We start from the raw sequence: 21,799 nt of genomic DNA on the forward strand, positions 1-21,799 counted from the left end.
GTATAACATTAACAATCAATCAACAACAGTCAACACATCAAATGTTTTGGAGGCTGTCGTTCTCTGTGTGATTGTCTGCGAACCTCAGGTGCCTGCCCTTTAGTCCTTGCTGTAACCTCTGGTGTCTTTGGCTTGGTTTGGACATTGTCTGTGGTCATTTTAACTGGAGTTGATGTGGTGATCAGAGGTTGTCTTGGTGTCTGGTTCCCAACTGAGGTACTGCTTTCCCCAATTAGTTTGGTTAGTGTCATGTTCTCGGGAAGGTCCGGGTCATCTCTGCGCCCAGCCGGATTTAGAATTTCTTGTCGGTACTGTCTCTGACAGGTTGGTTCTTGACTCCAAAAGTTGATCCGCATTTCTCCTCCATATTATACTGTCTCGGGTTTGTATGGTGTAGTCGACTGGTCTTGTCCGTGCTAAGCTGGAGGCAGGTTTCCATTTTTAGCTTGTGGTATAATTCCTTGCCAGAACTTCATGCCCTGGTGAAAAACACAACATTTTACCGTGTTCTACCACCACATGACATGATCCTGCTGCTTTTTCTCAACAATTTCTTTTGTCTTGGACCGGTAACGCAAATTGAATGCAGTGCGTAGTTGACGTCGAACCATCAGCAATGGCTGAGAAACTTAGGTTGTTGAGTGTGCAGCATTCCTGTAGGTGGGCGGGAATTGACTCAAATGTTTCGACAATGCACCTTGTTCTCAGAGGAAACAACCTGCCTGTATGGATAATTTAAGTCTTTAATTCATGGTTTGCTCCTGAAGTCTTTCCTAAAGCAGTCAGTACTGGATCATTTCTGGTGTGCTTTTTACTGCGGTTACAGCAGAGATATCAACTTGCTCAAAGTAGAAAATGTTTCCTCACAAACTTCTTATCAATGAACTATTTGGTAAGGATAGTTCACAGAGTCGATCTGCGCTTCCTGAAGGTTTGACTGATGATACTTGACCATGATTGTGTGTGCTGACAAGAGCAATGCCCACTTGCTGCTTTTGATCGAATCCCAGTATGAGATCCAAGAATCTTTGTTAGTGGACAGTGGTCCATCAATAAAGTGAATTTCCTCCCAAACACGAATTGATAGAATCGTTTTATTCCACAAATGATTCCTAGGGCTTCTTTATCTGCGTATAATTGCTTTAGGTTTTATTCAAAGTCCTGGACGCGAAGGCCATTGGTTTCTCTTCTGTGGACATTATGTGGGGAACATAATGAGGTTATTCATGAAGGCCCCTCTTTCTCAACCTTGCCCTTCGCCTGAGGTGTGATGATCCTCAGGCTAAATCACCACCAGTCAGCTCTCCCCCTCACTCTGCTATCTCCATTCAATTGCACGGTTACATCAATACGGCCCCTCAACAGAACTACTTCTCCCGTATAGGCTTTTAACACTATCATTGAGGGTTTCAGAGCAATATGTCGGAGCTTTGCTTGATAAACGATTTAGATCATTTGGAGACTTGGGCGGAGAGATGGCAGATGGAGTTTAATCTGGACAAATGTGAGGTAATGCATTTTGGAAGGTCTAATGCAGGTAGGGAATATACAGTGAATGGTAGAACCCTTAAGAGTATTGACAGTCAGATAGATCTAGGTATACAGGTCCATAGGTCACTGAAAGGGGCAACACAGGTGGAGAAGGTAGTCAAGAAGGCATAAGGCATGCTTGTCTACATTGGCCGGGGAATTGAGTATAAGATTTGGCAAGTCATGTTGCAGCTTATAGTACACCTGGAGTATAGTGTTCAATTCTGGTCGCCACACTACCAGAAGGATGTGGAGGCTTTAGAGAGGGTGCAGAAGAGATTTACCAGGATGTTGCCTGGTATGGATTGCATTAGCTATGAGGAGCGGTTGAATAAATTTGGTTTGTTCTCACTGGAGCGACGGAGGTTGAGGGGCGACCTGATAAGGGTCTACAAAATTATGAGGGGCATAGACAGGGTGGATAGTCAGAGACTTTTTCCCAGGGTAGAGGGGTCAATTACTAGGTGGCATAGGTCTAAGGTGCAAGGGGCAAGGTTTAGATGAGATGTACAAGGCAAGTTTTTTTACACAGAGGGTAGTGGGTGCCTGGAACCCGCTGCCGGAGATGGTGGAAACAGGCACAGTAGTGACGTTTAAGGGGCATCTTGACAAATACATGAATAGGATGGGAATAGAGGGATACAGACCCTGGAAGTGCAGAAGATTTTAGTTTAGACGGGCAGCGTGCTTGGCGCAGGCTTGGAGGGCCGAAGGGCCTGTTCCTGTGCTGTACTTTTCTTTGCTCTTTAAACAGCACATGACATGTTTCTTTCCAAAGTTGCTTTCTTCAGATTCCTCAATGATTTTTCGTTTCCTCCAGTGGCTCCACTGTTGTTTGGTTCCCTTGTCTCAGCTTTCATGTAACAAAGATTTTAATTATTTATTCTTCTTTTCGTGTTTCTACAAATGCTGTTTGACTTTCTTTTCGGGTGCCTACGAACGCTGTTCACCTACCTCGCAGCCTGTTTTTATGTAGTGGTTTTAAAATTAAGTCTGCAGGCCTCAGAGGATCAACAAATGAAGAGCTTTATTAAGAAGCTGATGACATTGCAGGATGTTTTTTACACTGCCCGTCGCCAACGATGTCACGTCATTGGTGTCTGAATGTGCCCCTGTTCTACTGCAAGGCTGCTAATGAGGAACATAGAACATGCAGTGCAGGAGGAGGCCATTCGGCCCATTGAGTCTGCACTGACCCACTTAAGCCCTCACTTCCACCCTATCCCCATAACCCAATAACCCCTCCTAATCTTTTTGGACACTAAGGGCACTTTAGCATGGCCAATCCACCTAACCTGCACGTCTTTGGACTGTGGGAGGAAACCGGAGCACCCGGAGGAAACCCACGCAGACACGGGGAGAACGTGCAGACTCCGCACAGACAGTGACCCAGCGGGGAATTGAAACTGGGACCCTGGCGCTGAGAAGCAACAGTGTTAGCCACGTGCGCTACCTTGCTGCCCTCGAAGAAGCACCAGAAATACCATGAATACACAACAGAAATAATATTTTGTTTTTACAAGCGGATACTGGCATAAAAATTTACTTCAGGTTTTAATTATGCGTCTTATTTTTCCACTTAACAAAATATGGGCTATTCTGAAAAAAACAAAAATCATCCTGAAGGACATTCGCAAATGAAGACTTAATGCATTCGTCTGAAATTCCTGTCTACTGGTTCAACAAAGGAAATGCCAGCTCTGAAAGTCATGGTAGCAAGCCTCGGAACTTTGCCATGAACGCTGCTGAATCAACAAAGCCAGGAGAGGTCTCCTGGTTTGAGAGCCTTGGTTGGGCTGGAGCACTTTGTGCTACCCCAGCCCCTATCATAAAGTGATTGTAAAGTCCTTGCTGGTTTGATGACTGGGTGGGCGCGGGGCTGGGTGTTGTGCCATGCTCACCTGAATCCTGTATACAACTGAGGCTTCTTTCAAAATAAAGAAAGAATCCACAGCATACCTCCAAGGATCCATTCAGTCATTGACCCAAGCCCAGCTTCTCAGCTGAGCTCCAAAACCAATAGTGGGTCAGCAACTATACCCAGGCTAACTTAGATGCCTGTGCTGGCCATATGTTAAGCCCCAAAGAAGGTCCAAAATATGCAAACTCCAACATTCATGGTGCTCGATTCAGGTCCTAGCTTCAGGCCCTTCGATTAATAACTTTGTTAGAGACCAAAGTCCTTCCCTCTCAAGGGCATCCACAAAGTTTGGGTGCAGGACCGGTACTCTCTTCTCAAAGTTCCAATCAAGTTTTGAGCTATTTTGGCAGACTTTCCGTGGGACATCACCTGACCAGCTGCAAAATTATGGGGCCAACTTTAAGAGAAAGGTAAACTGCTAAATGTCCCTATTTAAAAGAGCAATTTCAGAACTACAGGTTAAGTATTTGTCCTCTCCTCATGAACTCCTCTTCCTCATCTAAAAATCATGCAGTGCAGTTAGAACAAAGGAACAGGTATCCTCACCACTTTGTCTAGGACAAAACAGCCTGCTTGCTTGATTGGTACTCCGTCCACCACCTTAAAGATTCGCCCCCTCTGCTGATGCACAGTAGCAGCCGTGTGTCCCATCTACAAGATGCAATGCAGCAACTCACTAAGACACCTTTGACAGCACCTTCCAAACCTGCGACTTCTACCATCTAGAAGGAAAAGCGGGGCAGATGCATCGGAACACCACCACCAGAAATTTTCCCATCAAGCCAAAATCCATCTTGACTTGGAAATAAATTGCTGTTCCTTCATTGACATTGAGTCAAAATCCTGGAACTCCCTTCTTAACACTGGGTAAATAATGCTGCCAGTGGACCCAAGGAAAAGGAATCCATTGAATGTTTACAAGAGGGCTTTTTGGAACAGCTTGTGATGGAGCCCACGAGGGAACAGGCCATTCTGGACTTAGTGTTATGTAATGAGCCAGACTTGATTAAAGATCTTAAAGTAAGGGAGCACTTAGGAGGCAGTGATCATAATATGGTAGAATTCAATCTTCAATTTGAAAGAAAGGTAGAATCAGATGTAAAGGTGTTACAGTTAAATAAAGGTAACTACAGGGGCATGAGGGAGGAACTGACGAAAATCGACTGGGAGCAGAGCCTAGTGGAAAAGACAGTAGAACAGCAATGGCAGGAGTTTCTGGGAGTAATTGAGGACACAGTACAGAGGTTCATCCCAAAGAAAAGAAAGGTTATCCGAGGGGGGATTAGGCAGCCATGGCTGACAAAGGAAGTTAGGGAATGCATCAAAGCAAAAGAGAAAGCCTATAATGTGGCAAAGAGTAGTGGGAAGTCAGAAGATTGGGAAGGCTACAAAAACAAACAGAGGATAACAAAGAGAGAAATAAGGAGAGAGAGGATCAAATATGAAGGTAGGCTAGCCAGTAACATTAGGAATGATAGTAAAAGTTTCTTTAAATACATTAAAAACAAACGGGAGGCAAAAGTTGACATTGGGCCGCTCCAAAATGACGCTGGTAATTTTGTGATGGGAGACAAGGAAATAGCTGAGGAACTAAATAAGTACTTTGCGTCAGTCTTCACAGTAGAAGACATGAGTAATATCCCAACAATTCCGCAGAGTCAGGGGGCAGAGTTGAATATGGTAGCCATCACAAAGGAGAAAGTGCTAGAGAAACTAAGAGGTCTAAAAATTGATAAATCTCCGGGCCCAGATGGACTACATCCTAGAGTTCTAAAGGAGATAGCTAAAGAAATAGTGGAGGGGTTAGTTATGATCTTTCAAAAGTCACTGGAGTCAGGGAAAGTCCCAGAGGATTGGAAAATCGCTGTTGTAACCCCCCTGTTCAAGAAGGGAACAAGGAAAAAGATGGAAAATTATAGGCCAATTAGCCTAACCTCGGTTGTTGGCAAGATTCTAGAATCCATTGGTAAGGATGAGATTTCTAAATTCTTGGAAGTGCAGGGTCAGATTAGGAAAAGTCAGCATGGATTTAGTAAGGGGAGGTCGTGCCTGACAAACCTGTTAGAGTTCTTTGAAGAGATAACAAATAGGTTAGACCAAGGAGAGCCAATGGATGTTATCTATCTTGACTTCAAAAAGGCCTTTGATAAGGTGCCTCACGGGAGACTGCTGAGTAAAATAAGGGCCCATGGTATTCGAGGCAAGGTACTAACATGGATTGACGATTGGCTGTCAGGCAGAAGGCAGAGAGTTGGGATAAAAGGTTCTTTTTCGGAATGGCAACCGGTGACGAGTGGTGTCCCGCTGGGTTCAGTTTTGGGGCCACAGCTGTTCTCCTTATATATTAACGATCTAGATGACGGGACTGGGGGCATTCTGGCTAAGTTTGCCGATGATACAAAGATAGGTGGAGGGGCAGATAGTATGGAGGAGGTGGGGAGGCTGCAGAAAGATTTAGACAGTTTCGAGAGTGGTCTAAGAAATGGCTGATGAAATTCAACGTGGGCAAGTGCGAGGTCTTGCACTTTGGAAAAAAGAATAGAGGCTTGGACTATTTTCTAAACGGTGACAAAATTCATAATGCTGAAGTGCAAAGGGACTTGGGAGTCCTAGTCCAGGATTCTCTAAAGGTAAGCTTGCAGGTTGAGTCCGTAATTAAGAAAGCAAATGCAATGTTGTCATTCATCTCAAGAGGCTTGGAATATAAAAGCTGGGATGTACTTCTGAAGGTTTATAAAGCATTAGTTAGGCCCCATTTAGAATACTGTGAGCAATTTTGGGCCCCACACCTCAGGAAGGACATACTGGCACTGGAGCGGGTCCAGCGGAGATTCACACGGATGATCCCAGGAATGGTAGGCCTAACATACGATGAACGTCTGAGGATCCTGGGATTATATTCATTGGAGTTTAGGAGGTTGAGGGGAGATCTAATAGAAACTTACAAGATAATGAATGGCTTAGATAGGGTGGACGTAGGGAAGTTGTTTCCATCAGCAGGGGAGACTAGGACCCGGGGGCACAGCCTTAGAATAAAAGGGAGTCACTTTAGAACAGAGATGAGGAGAAATTTCTTCAGCCAGAGAGTGGTGGGTCTGTGGAATTCATTGCCACAGAGGGCGGTGGAGGCCGGGACGTTGATTGTCTTTAAGACAGAAGTTGATAAATTCTTGATTTCTCGAGGAATTAAGGGCTATGGAGTGAGAGCGGGTAAATGGAGTTGAAATCAGCCATGATTGAATGGTGGAGTGGACTCGATGGGCCGAATGGCCTTACTTCCGCTCCTATGTCTTATGGTCTTATAGGTGGGTGAGAAAGGACTGGAAAGATTCACCTTTCACCTCTATGCTGCAGTGTCAAACTTGAGGAGGACCGTCTTGAACTTTGTTTTATCTTCATCATCCGCAAAGGTGAGAGAATTAAAAATGGGATGGCATGGTCCCCGGCCGTGGATAGGAAGAGAGCGATCTTCCTGGTGTCCGAGGCAGCTTCCCGGTCTGTGGCTTCAAGGTAGAGCTGGAAGCGTTGTTTGAATATCTTCCAGTTGGCCCCTAGGTTACCGGTGATGCGGAGCGGTGGCGGCGGGCAGGCGCTGTCCGTTTTGCAGGATGACGGATTGCTGGTGGAAGGCAGATCACTTGCAGGTAGGTCTAAGAAGTTCTAATATCCCTCAGCTCCTGGTATCATGATGTGTTGGGTGCTCGGGATCCGTGGAACACATACAGGCCACCAACACTTAAAATAGTGCAACACTATTTTATTAAGTCAGAAACCGTTGAACATACTTTCACTGTGGGTTAACACGATATTAGATTAAACTAAAGACCTATGCCTTGTCCTAACCAGTCTTTGCACTCAGCACATGATGAAGATCTGTGCTGCAAGCTCTGTCCTACTAGGAGGCTGCATCTCGAATGAGTGGGAACTCTGATGCACCCTGTCTTTATAGTGCGTGTGCTCTAACTGGTGATTGGCTGTGGTGTTGTGTGTGTTGATTGGTCCCGCTGAGTGTCCATCAGTGTGTGTGTATCTGCACCATGATATACTGGTGTATATTATGACAGAGGACATTTGAAATAAATATTCATGGCACTGTGGTTCACACTTGCCTGCATTGCAGTTCCCTCTGGTCCAAGAAATTGTAACTCCCATACTGCAGTGTGCCACAATCCAGGCCATGAGGTTATGTGCCAGATCTCCTAACCCACACCTGCCACGAGTAAGGCTCCATGTAACGTTGTTATTTTTGTTTTGTGCCGTATGCCAGTTCACAAGACTATATATTTAATGTTAGTTCAAACTTGGCTCTGCTAATAATAATCTTTATTAGTGTCACAACTAGGCTTACATTAACACTGCAATGAAGTTACTGTGAAAATCCCCTAGTCGCCACACTCCGTCGCCTGTTCGGGTACACAGAAGGAGAATTTACAATGTCCAATTCACCTAACAAACAAGTCTTTCGGGATTTGTGCATCTGGAGGAAACCCGTGCAGACACGGGGAGAACATGCAGACTCCGCACAGATAGTGACCCAAGCCGGGAATTGAACCCGGGTCCCTGGAGCTGTGAAGCAACAGTGCTACCCACTGTGCTACTGTGCTGCCTATCCTGGTGTCTCAAACTTTACATTACCTTTTAAAAGCCAATCATTTCTTGGCACTTGGTATCTTTCTCAACATACTAAAAATGCCATCCTTCAAATTATTTGTAATAAAAGCAATTTTAAAAATGATTAAAACAATTTCAAGCCCTTTCTGTCATTATTGCTGAATTTAATGTTTTTGAGAAAGTTGTAAAGAGACTGGTAAGGCATTTCAAAACGTTTTTTATTAAATCATGCTGGAGATGGATGAGAATTGCAGTGCTAAATGTATTTTGTTTGTCCCATTTTTCAATTGGTTGCTTTTACATTTTGTATCATGGTAACATCCTTCGACATATAATTTTCATGCATCAAATTACATTTAAATAATTTATTTATTCATTCATGGGATGTGGGCGTCGCTGGCAAGGCCAGCATTTGCTGCCCATCCCTAATTACCCTTGAACTGAGTGGCTTGTTCGGCCATTTCAGAGGGCAGTTAAGAGTCAACCACATTGCTGTGGATCTGGAGTCACATGTAGGCCTGACCAGGCAAGGATGGTAGATTTCCTTCCCTAATGGACATTAATGAAACAGATGGATTTTTACAACAATTGACAGTAGCTGACATGGTCACCATTACGGAGATCAGCTGTCAATTTCAGATTTATTAATCAATTGAGTTTAAATTCCACCAGTTGCCGGGGAGGGATTTCTAGGCTATCCAAGTCCATCATAGTTCAACTAATTTGAACAGTTTATACTGGTACTAGAAGCTGTAATCTAGATCTCAGCTGCAGAAGATGCTATTTACTAGTTCATGAAACAACTTAATATACAAGGGACTTCAAAAAGTCTTAACTGCTTATACTCAATGTGTACTTTCATTCGCATTTCACGATTAAAATTTCAATGTAGTGGTGGACAATGTTCCTGCATGGAAGATGGTCCAGAAAAGTAAAGGACCATGAGCTCAAAGAGAAAGTGGTAATACACCTTCAGTCAACAATTTCCTTTGGATTACTTCATTCCTGATGCCACAAACTAATCGGTCACGAACTGTATTATCCAAAGTCTGGACAAATTTATAGTACTTTGATAGGTTTCACATCAACGCAGCAAATGTGAAATATTTTCCCTTTCCTCCTGTGCACGACGGTGAAAGCGGAATTGTTCAGCTTTTAATAATGCACAGGGAGAGAAATGTTCTTGCAAGACAGTCATTACCTCATCATATGACGTGTCTCCAGGTTTAGTTGGGAGTACTACATTCTGTAGTAACATGTTTTCCTCACAACTGAGCTGAGAAAGGTCGCGGTATGCAGCTCTGCCGGTGTTCGATTGGCTTCAAGAAATGACTGGAACCCGCATCCCATGAATGAATATATTTAAAAACAATTGTCCAACATTGCCAGCTAGCGGCAGCTGGTTGATAATGGCAAGTGCAATAGTCAGCTCCCAGCATAATTATATTTCTCCTTGATCTCTTTGTTCCTTATCCTCCTGTGTCGGCAAACCAGAGAAGAAAGTACCTATTATAACCCCCACGGGACCCTGGGGATGAACTAATTAATCTCCCCATGAGCCTCGTGGAATACGAGTTCCCTTGCTGAGGGAAGTCATTTCCTAAATTACCAAAATGTGATTCACCTACAGATGTACAGCCAACACTGGCCTTGTCAGTCATTCCCATGCTCCCACAAAGGAACAAGACATATGTACATTGTTTGCTGGGAGACAATTATTCATCATTGGGCGTTGCCCACAGTCAGAATTTAGGCTCAACATACCCTGCTTTTGACATCCTTTAACTTTGGGAGAATTTCGAGACCAAATCCATCAGCCTGGCCACGTGTCCTGTTCCCGCCATTCATGTGATTTCCAAAGGCCAGAACGAGTCCAAGCACAATCTTCACATTTTGCTGATCTGTCAAACTCTGCTCAAAGGAAAGTACATGTCAATGAGGGAGTGGTTTTCTTTTACCATTCAGATAACAGTCTGGCATTCAACATGACAGTAGTTTCCATTCCTATTTACATCAAGAGACAAAATCTGTAAGTCATGAGACCACAGATAAAATCATACAGTTGGCTGGTTAATGTATTTTGGAATAAGTCTGCACTCATTTTAAACAGAACAGTGGGTATTCAACACTCGACAAAGTGACAATAAAGTGAAAATAAGTGACCATTGGTTGAACAATGATAGATCATATGAAAAGATGGCAATTGGGAGAAAAGATTTGCAGATCCATCTGGAAACAAAAGTCAACTAAACGACTTCAGCAGGAGATGATCTGAAGTATCTCAATTTAAACGCAGGGAATAGAGGGGAGTGTCTGGTTTATTCAATCTTTTACTTTTCATGAAAAGCTAAAATGCCAGGTGGAATTTTCCAGGCCTTCCTGCCGCAGGATCTTCCGATCCCGCCAAAGGCGACCTCTGTTGTGGGTTCCCTGATGGCAGCACGGGCGAGGAACGTAAATCACCATCAACTTCGCTAGGACTGCGAGATTCAGCCAGCAGCTGACGGTGAGCCACCTCTGCTGTGGGAGGCTGGATACTCCAGCTCATCAAGTAAAATAATATCATTGTTGGAGCATCATCATCACATGGACTGCAACAACTCAAGGATACGTCGCACTATCACTATGCAGCAAGGGAGGGACAATAAATGCAGTTTTATCATCGCCACCCCATCCCGAAAACAAATAAAATGTTACAGATCTCAGCAGATTGCTGACAGCTTGTAAATATTTTTGGGTTGACACTAAATATACAATAATCATACCTTGCTCAGGTGTAGAACATTCCCTACTTTACGGCGTATTGTGCAGATTCCTTCCATGAAGACAGACTGGAATATGATACAGTGGGTACGTTCGGGAAAGTTAGGAATCTGTGATAATTCATACAAGAACCTATTGAGGAGTGATAAGTGATTTGTGTCAGTGATTGCTATTTTGAATGCTCATGAAATGAAGAAAGCAACTGGTGTAAAAACGGCATAAATAAAAGCAATGACATTAATGTGTTGTTGAGGTTGTTAAGGGTACACCTTCTGTTTTGAATTCCAGTAGGTAAAGTCCAATGTTTTAATAAGCTGCAATGACAAACTCAGCAGAGTAGAGATGGAGTGATAATTAAAATATGGGTGAATGCCACTGCCCTAATTAATCCAAGCTGCTCTATTAGTAGCTAAAAGTCAAGTTGCTTTTATGTTCGCAATTTCATATCCCTACCCTTTGTTGTGATTGATTGATCACTATATGGAACTGAATTTAACATTGTTGTGTCTGCTTTATGGGCCTAAAACTAATTTAGCAGGGCAGGGGCCCGTTTCCGATCTGCAAGGGTGTTCAAGACCAGTGCTAAATTGGTCAGTGCCTTTTATTAATGTGCCCCCATGGTGGTCACCTGAAATGAACTCGAGCCTTATTTTGATATTGAAGTAAGTCTCATTTCTGACCTGGACTTCTAAGTTTGTTTGCTCTGTTCAGAGTTTGCGACAACTGCATTTCTGAGCCTTGAGCAGCCTGACCACCGGTTTAGTAAATGGTGAGTGGAGGCCATTCATTAAAAGTTTTTGATGTCCGGAGGAGCAGCAGTAGCCTTCCAGGGGACTACCCACAACCCTCGCTGGATTGGCACCTCCACGTCACAACCCCCCTGTCCCCAGATTTACCACTGCAGCTCAGCACGGGATGAAACCAGTTCCATCCCGGAAGATCCTGATCGGTGCCTAATATATTTGGGCTAATTTAGTCCATAGGTGTCTGCGTTTCACCATTCCATCGCTGTTCACTGCCTGAATCCAGCCTGGTTTTACTTTATTCTTTCATGAGATGTGGGTATTGCTGGCAAGTCCAGCATTTGTTGCTGCACCCGAATTTCCTTTGGCCATTTCAGCATCAACTGCATTCTGTGGGTCTGGAGTCACATTCCCTTCCCTAAAGGACATTTATGAGCGAGATGGGTTTTTACAACAATTGACCATGGTTTCATTAGACTTTTAATCCCGGATTTTTTCATTTGCTGTGGTGGGATTCAAACTTGGATCCCCAAAGCATTACCGTAGGTCTCTGGGTTACCTGTCTAGTCACAATATCATTATGCCACCACCTCCCGATTACCATGACCTGGAAATGCAGGACATCTCAGACAGCAACTTCCTGATTTAGGCATTTAACTGCACAAATGTGCTGTCTGATTTCCATGTTAATAACAGTCAATGCTCATTGCCTCATCATGATTATTACCACAAAATTTAGTCCATTGTGATACAATAACAAATGAAAGGCATACCTTTTCTGATTAAAAAAAAATAACTTTGCCACTTTACAAAACATTTAAATAACTGGACCAGAGACTCACAGAACCAAGCTCAGTACCGTGCCCCCGTCAATGCCAGTTTCAGAACATTCAGCATTCCAACAATCCTACAGTGAGTTGAAAGCTTTTTTTCTCTATCTTTGATGAATATTGTTTTACAAATCTCACCAATTTTTTTTAAATGTAATAGAATTTATTGTTCGGGATTTCAAAGCAATATTATTACACCTTGAAAATTTGTGGGGTTGATGTCATGAGGGGAGCATTTAACATAACCCAGAGAGATGAGCACCAACTAAATTCTGAACCCATTTGGGCTGGTTTGTGATAACGGGTGTGATCTACCGGCTGTTCATGTCCGCGGGATATTCCGGTCCCACGCCGGCGCACAGGTTTCTCGAGGACGAGGGGTGCAGTCACCGGGACAATGACGGGGTAGGTAAATCCCGTTGGCGCGCTGCCTCCGTCGCTGAAAAACACGTGGTGGATTGGTCGGCAAATCCCGCCCAACAAGCTGAAATTGATTCGATTTCAAATTGTCACTCATTCCACTGGGCAAGCTTCAATCTTAATAGTATGTGTTTCTTATTTACTTTATATCTTGATTTAAGATTTGCTCACATTGCCACCTGATTTTATTTGCATATCCATAGCTGTCTGCATTCGATTTGAAATTTGTTTGGCATACTTTCTGAGGTAAGATTCCCAAATTTAGCTGTCACCCGTTGCTCTTTGACCCTTGTTCCCTGGCTGCTCATTTGTGTAGGCTGAACTCTGCATCTGCAGCCTTGCCCAGCATTCCAGAGTGCACTGGAGTTTCATCTCATTGGGTGGCACATGGGCACAGTGGTTAGCACTACTTATCATAGAATTTACAGTGCAGAAGGAGGCCATTCGGCCCATTGAGTCTTCATCGGCTCTTGGAAAGAGCACCCTACCCAAGCCCACAGCTCCACCCTATCCCCATAACCCAGTAATCCCACCCAATACTAAGGGGAATTTTGGACACTAAGGCCAATCCACCTAACCTGCACATCTTTGGACTGTGGGAGGAAAACGGAGCACCCGGAGGAAACTCACGCACACATGGGGAGAACGTCCAGACTCCGCACAGTGAGCCAAGAAGGGAATTGAACCTGGGACCCTGGAGCTGTGAAGTAATTGTGCTAACCACTATGCTACCTCACAGTACCAGGGACCTGGGTTTCATTCCGGCCTTGAGTGACTGTCTGTCTGTGTGTGTGGAGTCTGCATGTTCTCCCCATGTCGACGTAGATTTCCTCCGGGTGCTCCGGTTTCCTCCCACAGTCCAAAGGTGTACAAGTTAGGTGGATTGGTCATGCTAAATTAATTACCCCTTAGTGTCCAAAGGTATGCAGGTTAACTGGGGTTGCAGGATAGGGCAGGGGCTAGGTCTAGGTAGGGTACTCTTTCAGAGGGGCAGTGCAAACCCGATGGGCCAAATGGCTTCCCTCTGTACTGTAGGGATTCTATGACCCTTCTGTAACAACCAGTCCCATTTACAATGAACAAGGGGGTTAAAATAAAAATACACTTTTTTAAGAATAAAAATACTCATAAGATTTTGCATTGTCACAAATAGTAATATCTTCAATTTCTGGAGGCTACCAGACAACCCTAGAGCATTCTGTCCATCACAATTCTGTCCGCCATGAAACTCATTCATTTAGTATAGCAGAACTTAAATATTGGTGAATAGAGAGACATGTTGTCGAAGCTGTACATCTTACACTCATCAGGACAAACACAGGAATGCAACATTTCAAACAATCGCACGACTTATAATACTCGAGAAAAGGGTGCTGATTGTCTGAGGTGTTGTGCCTCTAGCTTCCCATGACAACCGTTCAGCCACCTGCCCTGGGACCCATGACACTTATCTTCTCCTCAGCTTTCCGGACTTGGTCTTGGGCTTCCTGGTACAGTTCTTCTTCAGTCCAGTGCAGCTTTGTTGCTGCAGTCACTGGAAGATGGGTCCCCTTTCTTGGTGAAGGGCGTGGAAGTCCCGCCTAATGCCAGTCAACGCTCATTAGAGCGTAAGTTGGCAGCAGGACAGCTGGAGTCAGTGGGGTTGTGTTTCTCGCCAACTCTTTAGATGGCGCCCATCATCCAAAAGATTATGGCCATGGTCTGAGTTGGGATCCTAGTGCTAATGTCAATTGGCAACTTAAGGGCCTCAATTGGGGCAAGAGTGGGCTTCTCATCTGAGTACCTTGCCTGCCCCACGCAAAATCTTAGCGAGGTCGGAACGGGTGAGAATCCTGTCCCTGCAATTTAAATGCTCCCTCCCCCCCACTCTGCCTAAAAACTAAAAACCCTATGAAAATCCAGGACTACTGTTCTCAACTTTCCAATTCCACCTTCATCCCTTCCCCACACCTTGATTCTGCTACTGCCCTGTGCCCAAACCCTAATATGAGGCCCGATGATGCTTGACAGCACATCACAAAGCACAAAGATACAAAAAATGAACAGAAAGAAATGTGACATAGGGAGAGGAAAGTGTTTGCTATGTAAACTTTTAATAGGCACAAGGAAAGATTCAAAGGGAAAGCCTTTGGAACTTTTGGAAAACAATAATTTTAGCAGATGAAGCGACTTATTCTTCACATAGGACAGGCAAAGTCAGCATTAGTCACACAGAATGCTTGTCACTCTAAGGCCATCCAACCAGATCTATGTGATCTATCTTTCACGTATGGGGCATGATCTACCGGCCACGTCGCGCCCGACCGGGAGTTCGGTGATGCCGGCAGACACAAGGTAAAGCCTCTAACGGACTTCCACTGCACCGCGCGGGAATTACCCAAGGCCCGCGAGGTGCTGCGACCAGAATCCCGCCAAAATGGTCATGACCAAGTTGCGTGTACTTAAGTAGGCTTTAAACCTACTCAAGCATACTCACACGGGATCTACCGGCCTCCCAGCATCTAACGGCCTCCCCGGGGATTCCCCAGCCGGGCGCCGTTCAGTACTGATTCACACAAACGTGGACCAGATAAAACGGCACCCTGGGTGGCCAGGGATAGTGCAGGGTGGCCTCCTGGCTCATCCCTTGGAACATGGGCACTTTGGCACTGCCACTCTGGAACTGCCAAGGTGCCTGAATGGCATTGCAAAACCAGAAGGAGCACTCCCAGAATGGGTGCCAGATTTCCCAGTTGTCAGCGTGGCACTGCCAAGAGTCAAGGCCCGAGGAGGGCCATGCCCATGAAAGGCAGGTGGAAGGTGGTTATGAAAGGTGGGGGGTGCAGAGTGGGTATGAATGGGCCTCTAGAAGGTTGGGGAGGTGATGGGTGGAGCCGAAAGGGGATCTAGGAAGATCTGAAAAGGGGGGTACACTCAGCGACTCCATGGCGGGGTATTCTCAGTTGGGGGAGGGTGGGTGTGGGGTACAGCCCAAACGTGTGAGGGGTGATATTACCCATCGGTGGGGAGAGCCCACGTGGAGATCAGGGCACCCTTTCAAAATGGCGGTCCGATCTCTCGATCTCTGAGGAGCCAGTCTGGCCAGTGCGTTCGGCTCCCATTGATGAAAATAATTCTATGTGTGGGCTGAACTGGTGAAAACTCCCAAAAAAGTGACTGAAGTGTGGTTAAAAAGCAGTGGGGAACTCGCCGCCACAAATACAAATGGCACTTAGAAACTTTTCAGTCAGATCTTGCACATGGTTTGCTGATCACCCCCATGTAACCAAGGGCAATGTAGTAGATAGATATGATTCTAACTTGTTTTTTCTTCTGTTTCGTTCTTTAAAAACATTGTAGACAAAAATTAAATGATGATTTTCAAAAATAATAGTTAAAATGATGATTACTTTCTACAAGAGGGAGCGTTACACCAGCTGGCTCCAGTTGGGATCAATTTATTGTCTAATTTGTGTCATAAACAAACCCTATTATTCTTTTTGAATTATTCTGTATAATATCAATTTAAAAAACAAGTGCACAATTCTCCCACAGAATTTCTAAGTGTGGCTCCGGTGGGAAACACAATCCACCATTCTTTGGTGGCTGGGGTGATTTGCCCAGCGAAAGAGGTAAAGACATCATCAAGCATGGCTCCACAGAGATCTGAGCATATTTTTAAACAGCACCTCGATCTTAAGACAATCCTACAGAAGCAATTCCCTCTGCCTCAATTGCTGTCATCAGGCTCCCACCCCCAGCTGAACAAAACCACACTATGGGGTCGCTGAAGGCCCTCCACATTCAGGACCCCCCTCCACTAAGGGGGGGGTTCTGGCCATAACATGATTTTGTGCCTGCGCAAGTGGGGCTGGAGAATCACCATCCTCATATCATCCATTATAAATAGTCCATTGTCAAGCTGACCTTATCCATACAGAATAATTAAAAAATAATAGGGTTTGTTTATGGCACAAACTAGACAATAATTGAAAAGAAAGAGCATAACAAATAGTTAAATATGTATTTGGTGTTAAGGTAAATATGCTTTGACTTTGAAAGATAAACAAGCTGATACTATCTGAAATTTCCAATAATCTATTAAGGAAATATTCTTCATGATGAGAAAACAATCTCTTTATCCAATCATTCCTGTCATGAAAATAAGGGGCGAGATCCTATAGCCTCCTCGTGCCATGTTCCTCGGCAGCAGCAGGATCTTCTGGTCCCACTGCTGTCAATGGGATTTCCCATTGAATCCATCCCCCGCTTCAGGGAAACTCGCATCGGGGGAGTGTCATCGGCGGGAGCAGAGAATGCTGCCAGAGTGAACAGCCGGAAGATTTTGTCCAATGTGCAATGTTTGAGGAATTAATTGAGGTTTAAAAAGTATTTTTCCCGAACATTTTTCAGAACCGGATATCGATCAATTGTTGCTCATGGAATATTATACACTGTTCTTATTTTACCACACAACACGGAAGCAGGCATTAGCTACTTTATTCTTCTATTTCAACAATACAATTGTGATCACAAACTGTGCTTCTGGTTAGTCCAGTGTAGAAACGCAATATACATGGAGCACAGAGAAAAGATAGAGTTACAATATCGTAGCCTCTCTAACCCACGTTCCCCACGATTGCAGCTCCCTGCTGGAAGACAACACATCCTCTTGGTTACAAAGAAGAGTCATATTGAACTCCCAACGTTAACTCTGTTTTTTCTCTCTCCACAGATGCTGCCAGAGCAGCTGCTTTCTGTTTTTATTTCTAAGTTTCCATGCTGTTTTAACTAGTATAGAAAAATAAATTGCTTACTGCTCTGGCTTATCCAGCAGCTTTATTTCTTCCTCTTTTGACTTCTCATAATATTTGCGTATCTTTGCCAGTTCTTCAGCCTGAGCTCTCTGTAATGCAGGAATATTGCAAAAATTATTATCCAACAACTCCATGATTTAAGTACATTAACAAATCCGTGAAATTATTATATATCCAATGTTTGAAGCAGGTTTATATTGAAGCAGGCTCTTCGTACTTCAAAATATATCAGTGGCAAACATATATCCAATTTTGTGATAAGAGTTTTGTAGTGCTTACCTCAGGGGTCAAGAATACTCTTTGCTACTTCGAGAATGATGTGAAATTAACCAAGTAGTTTTGTCATTGGCAGATTTTGCAGAAATACAAAGTCAGTGGGTGCAGTTCAGCGGAAAATATGAAAGTCTGCTTTGGGGTGTATTTGGCGGGGTGATTTTCGACGGCTGCAGCACCAAGAATAACCTCGCTATTCAACCGTACTTGCCATTTTTTGTTGGCCTCGGGGAGTTTCTCCCCATAGAGGCCACACTTCGGCAGCCATCCTGCACTTGGGAGCTGAGCTCGACAGCAGGAACGGCTCATCGCATATCGGAGTGCCATTTTGGAAGGCTGCCCCAATCCCATTCCTCCTCTTTCAGCCCCCCAGCTTTCAGGACCCTCCTTCACTCCTCCCCCAACTTCACAATGCACCTGGAATCCCCACCTAATGACAAGGCACCCCCGACCCATTGCAGTGCCAGCCTGGCACCCTGGCAGTTCTACCTGGGCATCACGGCAGTGCCAAGGTGACATTATCACAGTGCCCGGGTGCGATGGTAGTGCCAAGACACTACCTGCCCTGTACCCGACCACCTGGGGGTCCTTAATGGCCTGCGAGACCCCCCCCTCCGCACCCGCCCTTATCCCCGGGGTACCATCATGCCTGGTCCATGTTTGTGGAAAACATTGCTAAATGGCAAGCTGTAGAAATCATGCAAGCACATCCTTTGGCTCCCGAGCACCGGGGGAAAGAGACGCCTGTGTATGAGCCTAATCGAACATTTTACTCTGCAGATCTGGATCACACCCAATGAGGGCGACATCCAGATCACGCCACGCGGGGCGAGTCGGGTGAGTTACAATATAGTAGCTTCTAACCCATGCTCCCGACGATTTTTACTATATTACCAACTAACCTTGTGCATGTTAAATAGGTGCATAGAGCTTTGACAAAGAGTCATCGGACTCGAAACGTTAGCTCTTTCCTCTCCCTACAGATGCTGCCAGACTTGCTGAGATTTTTCAGCATTTTCTCTTTAGTTTCAGATTCCAGCATCTGCAGTAATTTGCTTTTAAATAGGTGCATAGATCTGTATTATCTGTCCCTGATGCTTTTGTTTTGCTGTTTCTCTTTTTGCCTCTCTCTCTCCTGTTCCTCTCTTCTATTTCTGTGTCTTCATCTTGCTCTCTCTACGTCCTCTTTTGTTTCTCCCACTGACCTTTTTCATTTTTCCCTTTCGGGTGGCACTGCATTGCCAGGGAAGAGAGTCACCAAATGCTGAAGAGAAACTGGAATTGGTTCGCAGGGTAAATAAAGCCCTCAGCAGCTCCTAACATCAGCCCAGCCACTCTTGGTTCCTCTCACGCCCCCACTCAGCAAAGAACAAAAGAACAAAGAAAGGTACAGCACAGGAACAGGCCCTTCGGCCCTCCAAGCCTGTGCCGACCGTGCTGCCCGTCTAAACTACAATCTTCTGCACTTCCGGGATCCGTATCCCTCTATTCCAATCCTATTCATATATTTGTCAAGATGCCCCTTAAACATCACTATCATCCCTGCTTCCACCACCTCCTCCAGCAGCGAGTTCCAGGCACCCACTACTCGGTGTAAAAAACTTGCCTCGTACATCTACTCTAAACCTTGCCCCTCGCACCTTAAACACAAACTCTCGCACTCCCACCATAATCCCTTCACCTTCTCATGAGCCTGTCTTCGTGCTTCCAGTCCCTAATGCCCAGCACTATCGAGATCTGTTCCCCTTTAAATTACCCACCCAATTCTTATATCGTACCCTTTCCTTGCTCTGCTTCCATTCATTTCATTCTTAACCCTAAATTGACTCTCCGAAGGATGGTTGGTCTGAGGCCAGAGGCCCTTTCACTTCTCACTTCTTTCACCCAACATACTGGTGCTGTATGACTACTTTTAAGCATGACTACTTACATTATTTGACTGAATGTCTTTGTCTTGTTTGTGGATAGGGCATCCATGTGCAATTTTCCACATTGTCACACAGCTGTCTGTGTTGGAATTGTGCTCAAATCATTTGGCTGGGGTCATAAATCACTCTGGTGAACATATGTCTTTAGTCTTTTCTGTGGCCATTGAATTCAGCTGTTTCTGGATATTGCAGAACAAATCGCACTGGCTGATGTCTGTGTTGCTGGAAGATTCCGGCGGTAATCTAGAACTTAATCCCTGAGTACCTCTGGCAGAATGTAGTTGTAGCAAATGCTTCCACCTTGTTTTTGGCACTCGTGCATTGGGCTCTGCTATCGTTGAACATAGGGGTATTCATGCCCATCCCTAACTGCCCTTGAGAAGATGATGCCTGTTTTGTTATGCTCTTGACGTAGCATAAGCTGCTTCCTTGATGTGCACTCTGACAAAGGAAGGTTCAGACTTGGAGATAGCTTTAACACATTTATTAAACTGTTAACAATTCTCCTACTTGGATTCGACTCTCCTGTTAATCCTGCTATAGCTACTCAGACTAACTAACCAGTCTGCTACAATCCACGTGGTGGGTGTGATGTGTTTCAATCAACCCTATCTGTACTCACCAAGGGCGAGTTTCTCCACTCCCGCGCCGGTTGGGAGAATCGCCTGGGCCGCCAAAATTTCCCGGGATGCCGGTCCGACGCCCTCCCGCGATTCTCCCAAGCGGCGGGAACGGCCCAGTCGAGTTTCGCGGGCCGGAGAATCGCCGGAGACACCCAAAATGGCGATTATCCGGCACCCCCGCTATTCTCTGGCCCGGATGGGCCGAGCGGCCAGGCCAAAACGGCGGGTTCCTCCCGGCGCCGTCCACACCTGGTCGCTGCCGTCGTGAACGGTGCGTGAACGCTGGGGGGGGGGGCGACCTGCGGGGGGGCGAGGGGGGATCCTGCACCGGGGGGTACCTCAAATGTGGGGTGGCCCGCGATCGGTGCCTACTGATCGTTGGGCCGTCCTCTCTGAAGGAGAACCTCCTTCCTTCTGCGGCCCCGCAAGATCCATCAGACATCTTCTTGCGGGGCGGAGTTAGAGAGGACGGCAACCACGCATGCGCGGATGATGCCCGTTATGCGGCGGCGGCCGCGTCATCTATGCGGCGCCGCCTTTACGCGGGCGACAAGGCCTGGCGCATGTAGATGACGCGGCCCCAATCCTGGCTCATTGTCAGGGCCTAAATCGGTCGGGATCGGGGCCGTTTCGCGCCGTCGTGAACCTCGACGGCGCGGCCACTTCGGCGTGGGAGTGGAGAATCCGCCCCGAGTGTCTCCACTGGAAAGAGAAAGATCATGTGTGCTGTGTCTTTAAATATGGGTTGGTGTAATGCCCCCCCTGTGGTAGTGTCACATCTGGGTGTGTCGTGACTGCCCATTGGTCGTGTCCTATCTTACTGACCTATTGGTTGAATGTCTGTGTGTCATGTCTCTGGTGCTCCCTCTGGTGTCTAGCTAGGTGTAGTGTGTTCACATTAACCCCTTGTGCATTTACAGTGATGCATATCACCACATCTCCCCTTTTCTCGTGTTACATATTTTCTGTATAGTGTTAAAGAAAATTGAACAAAATAGGTAGATAAGTGATGACATGTACAAATCATGATGAGTGATGATTACACAATAAGTCCAAATCATATGTACGAGTCCAAAGTTCAGTAATTATTATGGTCGAGTAGCTTTCTTGTTCGGTTGGTGAGTTGGTGATGTTGATGGCGGCATGTCCTTGTGAACGCCGTCAGTGCCCCTGTGCATAAAGAACCAAGAAGTTGTCAAATCACTTTGTTGTCTGATTTGGACTCTTTCGATGTTTGTGGTAGCGATGTATGCAATCTGTGTCGTCCTGCCATGGTATGTCATTGTACTGAGCTGAGTCGTAACAATGTCCCGCATTGGGAGAGTTGTACCATGTTGTACCAGTCGTAGTTCCATTGTTGT

At 45.4% G+C, this 21,799-nt stretch overlaps 1 protein-coding gene across 1 annotated transcript in view; it reads right to left on the reverse strand.

Annotated features, from left to right (window-relative positions):
• Positions 1 to 21,799, reverse strand: part of fmn1 (formin 1) — a 639,512-nt gene that overhangs the window by 237,360 nt on the left and 380,353 nt on the right. The window contains 3 exon segments of the mRNA XM_072484913.1: positions 9,827 to 9,973; positions 10,828 to 10,957; positions 17,615 to 17,703. Of these exon segments, the coding sequence (XP_072341014.1) occupies positions 9,827 to 9,973; positions 10,828 to 10,957; positions 17,615 to 17,703 (366 nt within the window).

This window comes from Scyliorhinus torazame, chromosome 2 (genome assembly GCF_047496885.1).
Source record: "Scyliorhinus torazame isolate Kashiwa2021f chromosome 2, sScyTor2.1, whole genome shotgun sequence".
Lineage (NCBI taxonomy): Eukaryota > Metazoa > Chordata > Chondrichthyes > Carcharhiniformes > Scyliorhinidae > Scyliorhinus > Scyliorhinus torazame.